The sequence below is a fragment of the Bradysia coprophila genome, chromosome IV (genome assembly GCF_014529535.1).
Source record: "Bradysia coprophila strain Holo2 chromosome IV, BU_Bcop_v1, whole genome shotgun sequence".
Taxonomy (NCBI): Eukaryota; Metazoa; Arthropoda; class Insecta; order Diptera; family Sciaridae; genus Bradysia; species Bradysia coprophila.
This window is the reverse complement of record NC_050738.1, coordinates 10,379,953-10,395,972: the sequence shown is the minus strand read 5'-3', so window position 1 is coordinate 10,395,972 and position 16,020 is coordinate 10,379,953. Positions and strand designations below refer to the sequence as shown.

Sequence of the window (16,020 nt, the reverse complement as noted above, 5' to 3'; positions counted from 1 at the left end):
GTATAAATGATGACTGTGAGTATGATTTGGGAAAAGATATGCGTGCGTAGAGAAAAATACAGAGGTTTCGTTTAAAGTAAGCGTTTTTCTCGATTTTTGTAGGAGGGAAGTATTCTCATCAGACACTAATTCAGTGTCACACAACGTCAGTTAATGCGAAATTACCTTTTATAATTTTTTAGGGCAGCGCTTTTTGATCTATGTTAAGAGACAGGTAATATTGTTTTCTGACAGTTTAACAATAGTATTTACGTGTTACATACGTCGAAAACCGTACTTTTCATGTTTCAAGCACTACTTTCGACGCCCTCAGCATGTAAAATCCATTACATAACTCGGGATAAAAATGAAGTCTCGTTTTCGTGTGTTTATCGACCTCGGCTTCGTCTCGGATCAACAAAATTCGCACGAAAACTCTACTTTTCATCTTTTTATCCCTAGTCATGTAACAGTAGCTTGCAGTACCAGGGAAGTAATTTGATATCTCGGATACTTTTACTCATCTCGTATCAATATCAATTTATTTCCAGTGTCGTCCAATATGCTATTTTACTTTACGAGCGATGTCTTTTCACTAGGGATGGAATGGCCTTATTACCTCCCTAGTAAAGTAAAATGCTATTAATTAACTAGGTATCATCTGTCATACACAGCAATGACCAATGACAGAAATAAGCAATAAATTCCGACTAATGTGGTTTTTATAGTAAAATTTATGAAGTAAATGAAGTAAAAGATTTTGCATCAAGAACTCTAAATATAAGATACTTTAAACAATGAAAGTAATAGATTTAATGATGGAATCTGGATAAGTTTGCCGTTTCGAAAAGGTCAAGAGGGATGACACCATCTTGTTAATGGAGGTCCTAATACTGAGATTGTCACCCAACTATATTTCCTCAGTAACTTTTCTCTGAATCAAAGACTAGAATGGTCCAGTGGATATTTTCCCCATACAATTTTTTGCACACCACAAAATTTTACTACCACTGCCTTCGTAATCAACTAAGATGTGTCAGAACCGACTACGATGACAACAATAATCGTTGTTGAGGTAAAACAGATGAGTTACATACATGGCACATTAGGTAAACTCGCTAAACAAAAGAAGTAACTGATTTGAGTGAATATTGATATGTGAATCGAGTGTTTTCACAATGAATATAAGTGAACCAATTTACGTTCATCCGAAATAAACGCAGTTTTGACAGTATAGTAGACAAGAGGAATTTTAAAGTTTTTGTTTTTGTTATATTTGACAGAACTCTTTAAAAAGACCGACTGAATCGCGAAAAGGTAAATTATTGTTAATATAACATTGAAAACAACAGGTCGTCATAAATTATTTCCAATAATCACAAAGCCAAATCAAATCCACACAGACGGACACTTATTCGCGCTTCCTTGAAATAATTTTTCAATGTAACTGAACTGATTCGAGTTTACCATACGTAACAGCGATTCGCCTAAGACTGACAATCTTAGCGGAAAAATCATAAAATTAAAACGGAAATAACATTTTCTAAGGAGCGGTCACAACCATCAAAACTAGAAACATTAATTCTGCACATAAAACATAAATACATACGACCACAAAATCGCGTTTTATATCTCTGTTGTGTCATTCCGTTGCTCTAAAAAACTCTTCCTTCGTGGGTGAAATTCATTATTATGATGGTTTATTATTATCTTGACCGAAGGAACACACACACCTTAGCCACCCTTCTGCATATAAACTCATTTCACCATGTGAAAAACCACAAACATTGATTTTTCGTTCTACGTTCTCATTCAAATAAATTGTAGTCGGGGGGAGAATGGTGTATATAGTTTGTGATTCTATTGAATAACCTGTCACAGAAGCATATTAACAGTTTTACTATTCAAACTATTACTTCATTTCATCGAAGATTTTCAGGGATCGATTTTAGAAATCTTTTACTTCATTCGTTGTGAACATGCTTTTTGCTATATAAGACCTCATTAGTCAGAGCTTGTCGTTTATGCTTGCTGTCGTTGTCGATAACAGATGATAGTCTGTAACAGGATTAACTAACAGCTGCGACATTGAAACATTGAAAAAAGGTTCTCGTAGTTTTTCACAATTATTTGTGAATCTTGATCATCGAATTCGTAAATTCGTCCTTTGTTCGTGGTAATGTTGATATAAAACAAAATATAGATTTGTTAGTCAAGTAAGTGCCATTGAAGCCCTGTGTTGAGTGAATGTGTCTCGCACAACTAACTACGTGCTAGCCTTTTGCCGTACCTGTGTTGCCCAAAATTTTCAGTTTTTAGAACTTAGAGTAATTGAGAAACAATTTTTGGCTAAGTTGGCATGAAGTACCCCCACTAAGGAAGGATATATAGGAATTGATTTCATTTGGGGGCAGCTCCGCTGATACGAATGGAATATTACATGAGAAACAATATTGACATTATGTGTTACTTATGTGCTTATCGTCGTAAAACGATAAAAACAGATGAAAATAGTAAGCGACCGAAATAGACATTGTTTGCAATTTTATTTATTTGTTTCGGAGTGGTGGACCTGTGCCGGTTACACCAAATCACAAAACAGACAGATAACAGTGAGCCATAAAAAAAGGGATTGGCAATAAGCGAAAGAAAATGCGGCATATAAATGGCACAGAGATATTATGATAAATGATCAAATATGATTTAAGGAGTGCGGTGTGGTAATTAAATGTAATCTTATTAATGAAGTAAAAATCGCATAAATTCACGCTGCTGTCATTATCTGCTTTCAGACCATATTCTTTACGAGATTTTTATGACATCATCCCGTTGCGAACATTCTTTGATTAGAATTAACTCGATTTTTCGTTCACTTTTCAGACTGAACCTGCTGACGCAAATAACCAATTTCAGCAAAATGTTTCGTTCTTCACTACAGCAACACATAAAAGCCCTTTTTGTTATCACTAGGCCACCACTCAGAAATTATGCAGAGAAGAAATCGGCAGCCATAGCAACAGCCAAGGAACGAACAGACGTATCAACGGATGTCAAGCCAATTGGTGAACGAATCAAAGAAAATACGAAAACTGCCAGTTACATGGGAGTGATTGTATTGGGTGTCGGTGTAACTGGAGCCTTATTTTACACAGTTCTGAAAGAACTTTGGTCATCGAATAGCCCGAACAATATCTACTCAGCTGCGTTGGACCGGTGTGTGAATGACACTCGCATCCAAGATCAATTGGGTGCACCGATAAAAGGTTATGGCGAAGAGTCGAGACGGGGACGCAGGCAACATGTTGCACACACATCGTTTGAACGGAACGGAATACCTCATATGCGAATGCAGTTCTATATTCAAGGGATCCGGAATAAGGCGACCGTACATTTGGAAATGAAGCAGGTTAGTGGGTTAAGATGGACTCTGACCAGACAAGACAATTATCCTTTGTGTCCGTTTCTAGAATTCGTCCGGAGAGTACGAGTATCGGTACTTATTCGCCAAATTGGATCATTATCCCAGAACGACGGTTATTTTGGAAGACAATCGAGCCAACGATACGGCAACGTCAGGTTCGCAGAATAGTGAAGCAATGTCATTCTAAGAACATCGATGGAAAATGCTTTGATGTTACTTTTGACGGTGTTGATGTAAATAAATTTGATTTCTATGTAGCAAATGAGTTTTCGCTGATAATTCGAATGGTGATCGATCGATGCGCCACATCTACTGCAATTCTCATGCCAGATTGTTAGAAGTTTTTTGATCCACTGGAAACAAGTGAGACTCCGATGCAAGGCGAGGGGAGGGTGTAGTGGGTGTAGTTAGGTGCGATTGAAACATCCAGTAATTCTTTCTGTAAAAATTATCCTTTGACCCAACCGAATCGTCATAGATATGCGTGCCACATCTACTGCAGTTCTCAGGTGAACAGGCGAGAGATGCAAGGCTATGGTCAAGCACAATAATTGCAAGCAACATATTAGACGAAGGTATTCTTATGATATACATATACATGGGTTGAGAGTGTAAGTGGGCACGTTGTAAAAGATTGAAACATCCAGGAAATTCTCAATGTAAAAAAGAACTCATGACCAAAACCAAAGCACTGTCAGTGCGTTGCCAAAACTCCAATCGTCATAGTGATAGGCGCGCCACAACTTCCTCAATTCTCATGCCAAATTATATTCTTAGAAGTTTTAAGATCCATTTGGACCCAAATGAGACTAAGACGCAAAGCTATGGTCTCATGGTCAGAACAGAATAATATATTAAGTGCAGCCACGTTGGGAACTTTCAATCGACGCGCCATATCTTCTGCAATTCTCAGACGAAATTGTACTTTTAGAAGCTAGAAGTAAAATTAGTTGAAACCAAACTAGCCTAAGATAGGAGAACGCTCTGGTCGCGCAGATGCTTAAAAGCATTTCGAAATATGTTTGACACAGGTAAGGTATTGCATGTTGCAGAGTAAATGTATGTGTTAAGAGTGGACACTTTGGGCATACGATCAAAACGTCCAACTATTCTTTTCTTATTTAAACATAATTTATTTCAATATAATTGCTCATCTTCATCATTTATACAAAAGCACTTTCCACAATTTTTCGTATTTTATTTTCTTGTTAATTTCTACTTTTTAACATTTTGAGGTTTGTTTTTCATGTTTGTTTTCTTTTGAATCAAATCAAACCTTTTCAATATATAAATTAGAAGTTACAATATAGTTTCATAACCGATCATTTCGATCATTTTCATATATAAATTGGGGTTGGTTGCTAAAAAGTGTTCCATTTTTTTAATTTTTTTTTTTTGTTTAGGTGGTTTCATATAAATTCAATTACAGGGAAAATGTTTTCCTCTAATTTTTCCTTTCTCTGTCTCATTTAATTGAATCTCTTATTTCAGCGTTCCATTACGTGTCTATGTTAGTGTTACTTTTAAATATTTTTTTTTCGTTATCTTTCAGATAACTTTCTACATTTTTTTTTTGTTTCTGGTTGTGTTAATTTAATTATAATACATAACGAGTTTCGCAGATTTGTTGCTATTTTTTTCGTTAGAGCTTGTAAAATGTGCACCATATTTCTAGATGATGTCTTCCAGGGGGTGTGGTCATAATAATTTACTTTTTTTTACTTTTTCGTAGTTTTAGTAAAATTATTTTTACTTTTTAACCGTTCATTTACCATTATTTCTCACTTGAAATTTATAAAAAAAAAAGGTTCCAAAGTAATTGCAACTTTCTCAGAGATCGAAAATTAAAATCGTTGAATCTATATTGAACATCACAAGACCGAGAGCATCTAAATATTTTAATCTCAAAATTTTTATTTTTTAAACCGAATTGCACTCACTGATAATGATCAACCAATTTGGATTGACATCGAGGTCACCTTAAAGAGTAACTAAAGCTCAAAACTTGCATCCCGGGAATTGTTTTTTGAGGTTTTTATTTATAAGCGAAACAAAGACTGCTCATGATAGCGCAGCCAGTAAAAAAAAACGATCTTTTCATCAACAAATATTACAATAAATAAAAATCGTCTACACTATTTGATGTTTAGTTATTCTGTGTTCATTAAAAAATCTCGAAGAGAGCACAGTTCCGTTCAGGGAATTAACTATAAAGTGCACATCTGATGTGTGTGAAGTATCTGCGAAAAAAACCTGCGAATTTTAAATAACCAAAATTTGTTTCCTTGTACAAAGGCTTTCCCGCAACTTTTTGTAAAAGGAAAAATGGTTTACATCTCCGTATGTATTCCAAAAACCATTCTCCTTCTACAAAAAGTTGCGGAAAAGCCTTTGTACAAGGAAACACATTTCGGATATTTAAAATTTGCAGGTTTTTTTCGCAGATACTTCACACACATGCACATCTGTTGCCGATTTAAGTGTAAAATAGTTCGTTAGACTTGCCGAAGAATCAATTTTTGTAACTCTAAATGTTCAGTGATTTATTATTTTAGAATTTAGAATTTAATGATTGAGCATCAACTTATAGACCGATGCAAAGAGAACTATTTTCGTAAAGATGTTTACAATCACCGAACCATGAAAATTACACTGAATATCACGCATCAAAATTATCGGAAACCACACTTTTTTAGTTTTCTCTCAGCATACTGGTCTAGGGATCCAGGTGATGTTTTACTTAATGATGTAGTTTGTTTATGTTATTCGTCAAAGAGAGAAATTTGATACGAAGGCGTGTGTGATGCACATCGAACGATCAACTCGTTCGGCTTTGTATCGCGTATATTCGGTTTCGTTTTTATTTTCATTCTTCTTCTATACATTCAAGTTCAACCTTGAACGGTGTGTATTATATTTGGTTTTGTTTTTTGTGTATTTCATGGTGTGACGAAACCACTCAATCACAGTATATGTGCGAATTCGTATACCACGAGAATATTTCACACGTGTACTGTAACTTTGTGGTTTCAATCCAAGTGATGCAAATAACTAATGCGTGTAGCGTGTTTCCCGATGTACGGTAAAAACAATATGCGTGTGTGCCATTCTTTCCCATTGTGTTAAATGGAAATTTAAACAATACTGTACAGCGACAAAAATTAAATATACAGCGGAACTGAGCGAACACTATTGGTGTTGGAGCCCGTACAGAATTTTATTTTTTCGTCGCTCAGTGAACGCGCTGAGTTAATGAAAGTAAATATTGACAACTGTTGTTGCAATAAAAACAAAATTTAATTAATTGATTTTCTCTATTTGAACACAATGTCATCACTCAAAAATAATTATTATTCATCAACACGAAAATCGAAAACCTTTTTACATCAAAAATGTCAAGTTTCACTGACAAGTTAATTCTTCACGGACAAAATCGGCCGTGGAGAATCAAACCTCACAGTTAACTTTGACAGTATTAACTGAGCGACAAAAGTTAACGTCAGTGAATGAAAATGAAATACAATTCTTGTACGCGCCCTTGCTTCTTTTCATTCTCTTGAGTATCTGTTCTTAATTCTTTTAGTCGTTAACATGTAAAATTCAGACAATATTCGCTATTATATACCAGGTCTCATTATTCGGAATTTCAATTCTCAAAACTTCTAAAAATTTCTGAAAAATTCTGAAATTTCTATAATTTCAAAAATTTAGAACTTTTAAGAATGTTGAAGTATTTAATTTGAAAAATTTACAGGCTTTAACATTTTAAATGTTTCACTGTCATTTTCTTCAAAAAAATGTCATTGTGAATTCGCAATGACACAATGAAATTCTCAGAAAAATTTGACAGTGAGACATTTGAAATGTTAAAGACTGTAAAAAAACTCTTAAAAATTCTTAAAAGTTCCCGAATAATTGGCCTTGTACGTTCAGCACAGATTTCAGATTCCCAAAATCAAAAAATAATATGAAGCAGACTAATAATGTCCAGACGGTCAGTCTGGAGAAAATTCGTTTTCATAAAACTATTAGGAACTTCAAATTTGTGGATGATATTAATGTGCTAATGTCGGCTCAATTTTAAATGTTAGCGACTCCAATTGAAGACGTTTGTCTGATACGTAGATTCGACTTTTTCACTTTTTATTAGGAAAAACTTATGTTCCACGACATCTTCTCTTAAGTATTGCAATCAAATTAGTGTGATAAATAAATGGAAGTGTTATTATAAGAAGCTTAAAACTGGTTATTAAAATAAGTAACTTGTTGAATGGGAAGCTTAGTAGTAGTACTACATTCTATAACCGGGTAATCATCTGTTAATTCCAACGATGACAAAATTGAGGTCTTTTATATAAACCAAAACGTATGTTAAAGCTGACGAAGTACAAGATTTCGAATCTAACAGATAAAGAAGTAAAAGATTTCTTGACTCAACAGCGATATAGTTGCCGTTTGTGAAAGGTTAAAACTTTGCGTGTAAATGATTTGCGAAATTTAGCGTTAGAATCAAACATAACGAGTAATATTAGGTCGATAGGCTGGAAGTAAGAATTAAGTAGGAAAAATAAGGAAACTTGGTAATATTCTGCAATAAGACGGTAGGAGGTATCAACATTGATGCAAGAATGCTATGATTTCGTTAGATTGGCCAATGGAAGCAGAATTTGTATGTTAAAGTAGGAACGACAAAAATCCAAAGAAACTGCTTGCTTCACCTTGTTTTGACATACAACATTTACTAACGTCAATCGTGTGAAAGTTGAAAATAAAAAATCAAACGTCGAAGCTGTACGAAAATTTTAACCGGTATGTCCTCATGCAAAGCATTTTTTTGTCAACAAGAAATTTTTGGAAACAGATGGTGACAGTTTACTGGAAAGACGTTAGAATACATGTGAGCCTCAAATGTTGAGTCAGTTCAAGACTATCTCATTACTTGAGTAAATTTGTCTCCGTAGCAGCAAAGTTCAGAGATTAATGAACAAAAGAAACAAAATTAAATTGTGGACCACCGGGACAACGAAAGGTTCAATGGAAGCGAAATGTTCTACGAAATAAAAATGAGATTGAAAGTCTTACGATCAAGTTACTTACTTATCTAATTCTATAGACTTTATATAACTTTTACAGAAATGTTCTCGTACTCGTTGAAACAGAAAATTATTTTAACTTTTCGAACTTACGAAAATAAAAAAAAGTTTTCAGCAGTGGCCGTTCCTCCTTCACATAAATTCAATATTTTCAAAATGTTTTCACCATTGAGCATATTTTGCTGTCAATTTTCACTTTCAATTCACTGAGAACATTACCAGCATTACCAGCATGTTACGAGCTAGCACAAAACGAAAAATTTAAGTCACAAAAAAACTGGCTCGCACATCGATCTTTAAAACAAAACTGAAAATTGGTATTGCTTTTCATCTAAAAACTTGATGGGCCAGATGATGAACTGTTACGATTCGGTGTATTGTCCATGCCAGCTAAAATTGAACTCAACAAATCTGGTTGCGGTTTTGTAGCCGACGTTGGCGTTTTCAATATGCTTTTCTTGATCTTTGGTGTAACCGGCGTGAGCGACTGTGTGGGCGTCGCAGTCATCATCGTTGTTTGATATTCTGGTTGGGTTGGGAACAAATTAAAGGACACAACGCTCGTCTCGTCGGTGACAATCGATTCGACCAGTTCCGGCTCAACGGTTGAGCTAACTTCGATAATGTTGTCCATGGACATCATGTCCATCAGTTGCGGTGGCGACGTGACGGTTTCGATTTCAATTATTTGCTCAGTGCTCGGTTCCGGTGGACAAATGATTGCTTTCAAGTGGTCATTGTAGTTGGGAGGTACGTGATTCTCTGCATTCAATTCCATTGGATGCTCAATGATTATGGACTCGGCAGGTACAGAAACGATTGATTGTGTTGTCGTTGACGTGGACGTTAGGTCTTGGCTATGCCGTACATCGGATGGATTTTGCTTTGATTTGCTCGATGAAGAGGAATGATTTGACGAAGACTTGCGGTGTTCGTCGCGATGTTTTGACGATTTATTGGATGAACTACGATGGTGATCGCCGCTTCCGCGATGTTTCTCTTTACTGCAAGAGTGTGAACTTGTTGATGAAGAGGAATGAATTTTGTGGCCACCGCCGCTGCTCGTACTTCGTTTACGATGTTTCGGTTCGACAATCAATTTTCGCATGTCAATTTTTGCGTCGTCCGATTTTTTGTCGGCGAGCAAAATTCTATCGGAATGGTGATCATTGGTAATCGGTGAATCTGGAAATTTCGATGGTTTCTTCGGTCGACCATCGTGAGATCGTTTCACTGGAGTAGTAAGCTTCTTTTCGCCGGTAATGTGATCGATGGTAATCGGATTCGGTAGGATCGTTTGCTTTTCTTTGTAATGCGGCGTTTCTGCCAAATTGGGATCGGTCTGTTCATTGATCACTTCTTGACCAGCGTAATATTGACGTAGTCGCAAGTGCCAAGCTGAAAAACATAAATGGTTTAGGCTCGATCTGGGAAGAAAACTATTCGACTCTATTGGCTTACCAATACTCGTAACAGCAGTCACAGTACGGAACTGATGAATGATGTTCCTAGGCAGGAAGTAGATATCATTGTCAAAGAGTTGTATTCTTGCGTATTTGATGCCTTCGCGTCGTAGCTGATTTAATTTCGCATCTTCGATCCATTGAACACATTGCGATATCGGTGGCTCATGGAGATCCAGTTGAAGTTTCTCCACCAAATGCAAGAAGTCACTCGCATGAAAAGCAACAACGTCTTTAGTAACTCTGTTCTGCAGATCGGACTTGCCACACTGTACAGCTTTCAGAATACCTACGGAAAAGGAATTTAGTTTAACAAGCAAGTCAGTCAACAACCATTCGGTTATTCATACCAACAGCAGCCGTAGTCATTCTTTCGTGTCCATGGCCAACATGATCAGCGTGCGCCTTTGTCCGATCTTCGAACATAGTTTCGCGTGCCTCAGACAGTCGTGGTAAGTACTGTAGATTCCGTAACTCATTGATACGCGTTCTGAAAACGGAACGAAAGTTGTGATGGACCGCCAGAACTGACCGAAAAAAACTGATTTTTTACCTTTGTCGTTTCATTGGAGTTTTTGTAATCTCAGCGGTTGGAACTAATTGTTCACCCGGTCGCACCCACAAAATTGGACCGTCGTTCGAAAGTCTTGGATCCATTTGAACGATTGACATCTGTCCCCAAGGCATAGTCTAAATGAACGAGACTGTGTTAAGATCGAGTTTTGTTTAACCGCGACGGAACTGACCTTTTTCAGAAACGGATTCTCTTCCAATCTTCCTAAGAGATCGGGAAAATAGCCTCCTACTTCTTCGTGCACCTTGCCGACCAAACTGATTTGATGAAGCGGTCCGTAGCGAAATGTTCCATGTGAATAGTTCTTCACAACCTGCACCATAAACGGGACGTTTTAGTGGAAGGAAGTCTCTTTTACCATTCACAACTATCATACCTGTTCATTGTACTGATTCATCGTTAACGTTTCAATGTCTGAATTTCTACCCATAACACCAGCCTTGACGGTCAATGTCGAGTAGTTCTCAGCCATGTGTTCCAGCAAATCAGGCAAATATGCGGCCGCATCGTGCACGATTCCCATTACATGGAAAGCGTTACCGTCGTCATCCTCGGAGAAAGTCAATTGGAAAAACTCCTCCACCAATTCATCCATTTGATCTTTTGATAAAGCGTCGATCTCACTCTGATACATGTGCACAATAGCAGCTCCGCCATTCTGGAATTGAACATTAATGTTGATACGGAGAGATAGCTATAGGAATGATTAGAAAACTCACCGAATGAACTTCAACGTGAAAGTATTGGCCGTATTTGTATCCACGCAGTCCGTCTCGTTTACAGTTCGCATCGCGACTGTTTGATCCGAAATTCTTTTTCGGTGTGGCTGCGGGAACAATGGGTGGATCGTATCGTCTGCATTGCACTCCGGTGTTAACTTTCTTAATTTTTGATCGTTTGTAGCATTTTGAGCACTCTCGGTTACTGCTGCTGCTGCTACGTCTTGATGATGACGTCGATGAAGATTTTGATTCTTTGTGATGATCCTTACTGCTCCCATGAACATGTCCAGATGATTTGTCTGGCTTTCGGTTGGACATTTTATTTTCGGGCTTGACCTTAACGTCTGCTCCAACTTTGTCCATGTGATTGACTTTGAAGTCCATTTTGTTTGCGTTTTCCTTGTTTTCGAGGCCTGGTTCACTCTTGACAACTGTTCTCCCATCCAAATTTGTACTCTTCTCAACCACATCAGCGTCACCAAAGTGTAAATTTCTCGTAACATCGTCTCGAGTCTTTTCACCCTCCAACTTCGTTGCGTGATGCACATACTCCTTTTTAACGAACACATTCGCATCGGGCTTTCTTTCCAGTGTCGTTTCAACCGGTGTTATAAACATTTTTCGATGTTCCGTCTCATTGTCCTGCTCTTTCTTAATTTGATTGGACAGTTCGGTCAGTGTGACCAGATGTGGTAGGCTATTTGATTTGCAATTGTCTGAAGTTGTATTCGGTGTTGAGGCACTTTCAATTTTAATTGATTTTTTATCGGTACTGGGACGATGGTACGGTATTTCGGATTTTGATGTGGATGTTGGCTCTTTGATTACATTTTCTGATTTACTGTTGCTGTGAGATGATTTGTGATGATTACTGTCGGTGGTGGTGGTGGTGGTGGTGGTAGAATGATGACGACGTTTTCGATCCTTGTCTTTGTCTCGATCTCCTCGATTTCTGTCTCGATCTCGGTCACGCTTCTTCTTCTTGTGACTCCGTGTGCTCTCATCTAAAAGCAGTAAGAGGAACTATGAAATGTGGTATTTTGACTGGGATAATGAAATTGGCTGGATTTCAAGATTTTTACTTCAATTAGAGAAGCGGTAATTTGTGGAGATAGATCTTCAAAGAATAAACCAACAAGTTATTCAATGTATAGAGAAACACTTAAGCGTAACTCGGTGAAATCAACTTGTTCAATCTTATGATTTCGGTTGAGTAGCTTGTTGTCTTCAACAAAAATGTGGCAAATTTGATAGATTAACTGAACAGCGTGACACACTTTCAGTTTTAATCCTTCCTGGTTGGACAGGATTTCGAGAAGAGACCGACTCTATTTATGTAAGATTTAGTCAATTTTAATGTATATCTGAATAAAGCGCTCTGAAATATGACCCGACGTCTTGTATGTACATCGGAGCTGTCCTCCCAGTGGCTTTCTGGCAATTACAGTCTAATGAATCGAGGTTGACGCAAGTCACTCTTTGCTTTCTGCCCTATAAACTGATCATTTTGGTAACTAATCAGAGGGATCAGTTTGTTCGCCTGGAGTGATTCATGTGGAGCGTAGGGCAATAGGTTGAGAAGGAGATGAGGTCCTAAACGGGGCTTCAAGATTTTAATGGTGACAGGGTAGCACAAAGGATTCCATGATCTGTGTGCATTGATCAGAAATGATCACCCTATTGATGAAATCTGAGTGTGTACATCATAGCCCTCACACAAACGCCGGATTTAAAAAGGAATTAATTTTCTTAGTGATCCTGTCTAAAATAGTTCACGAAGACTAACTAACTAAGACTGATTGTTCTTGAGATAAGGAACCTTTTTTCAGACAACGCTCGAAGAAACGGCAATATGCTACTTCTTGACAGGGTTGACAGGGTCGAAGGCTAATGATGTGTGTATTTAAATCCCATCCTACTGCCTTCAAGGCAAAGCTTTTCAATTTGAATAGTAAAAGTACCAGTGTAGTAAGCGCTGCTAAATCATCATTTGCTGCATCAGAACCAACGAGAATATCGTTAATTTTACTATGAAGCTCAAGTTTGCTCTTAGCAAAATAGTTGTTGACCTTCCCACTGTAGAAATTTATGGTCAGCAAGGGATTACTGACAAAGTGAGTAATTGAGTGAAACTGACTGTTTTGGCTCGCCTTGAATCGATCTTTTTATGTTGTTCACAATAATTGTCTTTAGAATTGATTTCAGGATATGATTGAGGATAGGGAAAGAAATAAGGATACATCGCTGAACCGGATGTATGGTCCTGCTATCCCCCATACCAAAAATAAAATATTTGATCCTTTTAATCAGTATCAAGGGTGGTAAACATGAATTAACTTGAAACACTTCGAAATTATTCGAGTGACGAACATCATAAAAACCCAAAGAAACAACAGTCGATTGTTATGTTTTACTGCCATTGTTCTGTTGACCTATTCAACTTATAATAAACAACTCTACATAACAAAAGGACATGTAAACATGCTTTTCGATGGCTCACCTTTCGGATGACCCTTTACAGGATCGAAATTATGATTCAATTCTTTTGATTCATCGTTTCTGCACGTTTCCACAATGACTACGTGATTTTCCTCACATTGATCACCTTGTTTCGTCTCTTGCTGAAATTTGACCTCTTCCTCTGCATGGGTTAACACAATTTCTTCTTGAATTTCAATATTTTCTTCAACATTTATACTGTCCAATATCACATCCGTGCTGAGACAGTCCACATTGTTATTTTCACAAGACAAATTAGTTGTTTTGTTATCATTTAGTTGATTTTCACTGTCATCGAATTGTCGAATATTTTCCGCCATTGTTAGGGAACGCGGATATTTACATTCGATTTTACTTTATTTTAAATGATTGGAGAGATATATCACTTCTCCACAACATTTCGAACATTTTACATTAAATTTGAAAACACAATTCACAAATTGATTGTCACAATTGGTGATGAAACTTTAATTAAAATTTCTTAGAAATAATTTTACATTGCGAAGGTGGTGATATTGCGCCGAACAAAAAATTCACCATTTCACCATCATGAAATTTCGAATTGAATGGTGGTGAATGGTGATGGTGAATAATTCCACTTATATTTGCTTTGGTATCGTTTTTTGTTTTTAATTAAAAAAGTAAGATTTTAATTAGAATTTCCGGTTGTACTTCGATTTAACTATGATCCCATAATACTATCAATGCACACAAACCCGAGAATTAACAATGTCGAACAGAAATGAACTATCTTTCTGAATCAATCATTTACCAACTAATTAGTACCCTTCCGAACAATACCGAAATATATTATTTGTTTAGTTACATTCCTTCACCCTATAGAGCGTATAAAGCGCTAATAAAAGTAATACTTGGCTCGTGACGTAAATTTATTCATATCACATCCAATATGTAATCCAGAACATTATAGCTAAAATGTTTCAGACAGAAAATATATGACGATACCACGTACTATACAGAACTTATGTCAATTGAGAGCAATACTCTGTCTAGCAAAAAAAAAATCGTTTTGACGCTGTCAAAATACCACCTTATTTCTTTGTTTGTAAAATGTTGACTAACTTCTAATTTTACCTTTGTATTGGCTATGTTGCATTTTTACCACTTCAACGAATGTTGTTAGGAATTTAAAATTTTCGATCACGTTCTTCACGAAAATATTGTCCGTGTGAAGTGATGGAAGACCGACCTGCCGACAGGGTCAACTATTGACAATCACGAGGAATAGTGCTCAAATACACAATCTATTGATATTCTTATTGTGTCAACAACGAGCAAGCAGAACTTATTCAATCCCTCATAAAATGTCGATGCGTGGTGTAATTTTGCATTGTTTTCGTGTGCTATCTATGTGTGATGATTGAAATGAATGAGTGTTGTGAAAGCAGTTTAACGACTCCAGCGCCATCTGTTGCCTAACATGTTAAGGTATAGGAAAAATATTAAATGTTTTAGCGCAAGATTATTTGAAACATTTGACCACAATGTTATCATTGTTATTAATCGTTGATAAGACACCGAAGTAATTTATTAATTATTACTATTTGAAGCTCATAAGGGGTCACTCATGTAAAATTACCTCGTTCGGCTCACCTTGGAGAGAAATGCAACAGATCTAATTGACTATAATTTGTAGTTAATCGCTCGTTAAATTTTGATGCTACAGAAATAATTGCATTCAGTACTCTAACACCGATAAGTGCAATGGAAGGTTAGTATGATACAACAAAAAAAAAATCATACTAGGTTCCATAAAGTCCATCCTAAGTATCCATAAAGCGATTGACCTAACTTTTTGCATGACCTGAATTTTATCCATTCCGAACCTTTCATGGATGTAGCAGCTACATTGTAGCTTGGACATATAATTCAGAAATGTATGTCCAGGACATGAAATAGTTATTTGGGTATTTGTTGTGGACGTTAGTTCTTAGGCAATTTCGCGGGTTCCAGACGAACCCGAACGAAGTGAATCTTGGTTTATCAGAGAAAAATGAAGCGAGGAAAATTTTGTGTTTCTTTTTATTAAATAGAACACTTTTGACAATACCAAAGTTTCATATAACTTATTTATCATGTCGCTTTTTGTAGAATACCGCCGAATTTGATTATTTAATAACAAATTCATCTTATAAATAATCTTCTCTATCAAAACTAATTAATTTAACTCAAACGAAACAAATTACATTTGTCGTAACAAAACAGACAATATTGTTGTCATACAAATCATATTATTTGCTTCAATTTT

At 36.5% G+C, this 16,020-nt stretch overlaps 2 protein-coding genes across 2 annotated transcripts; one reads left to right on the top strand and one right to left on the bottom strand.

The window, feature by feature from the left end:
* The first annotated feature begins 1,134 nt into the window (after positions 1–1,134).
* On the top strand, positions 1,135–3,657 carry LOC119066156 (mitochondrial import inner membrane translocase subunit Tim21). Its single transcript, XM_037168460.1, has 3 exons — positions 1,135–1,296; positions 2,860–3,385; positions 3,447–3,657. The coding sequence occupies exons 2-3, from the start codon at positions 2,897–2,899 to the stop codon at positions 3,585–3,587; spliced, it is 630 nt and encodes a 209-aa protein (XP_037024355.1). The 5' UTR covers positions 1,135–1,296; positions 2,860–2,896; the 3' UTR covers positions 3,588–3,657.
* Positions 3,658–8,484: 4,827 nt separating this feature from the next.
* Positions 8,485–14,489, bottom strand: LOC119066146. Its single transcript, XM_037168441.1, has 8 exons — positions 13,753–14,489; positions 11,250–12,256; positions 10,907–11,188; positions 10,703–10,843; positions 10,510–10,646; positions 10,307–10,446; positions 9,955–10,245; positions 8,485–9,891 (listed from the first exon to the last, which is right to left on the bottom strand). The coding sequence occupies exons 1-8, from the start codon at positions 14,069–14,071 to the stop codon at positions 8,825–8,827; spliced, it is 3,384 nt and encodes a 1,127-aa protein (XP_037024336.1). The 5' UTR covers positions 14,072–14,489; the 3' UTR covers positions 8,485–8,824.
* Positions 14,490–16,020: the final 1,531 nt, after the last annotated feature.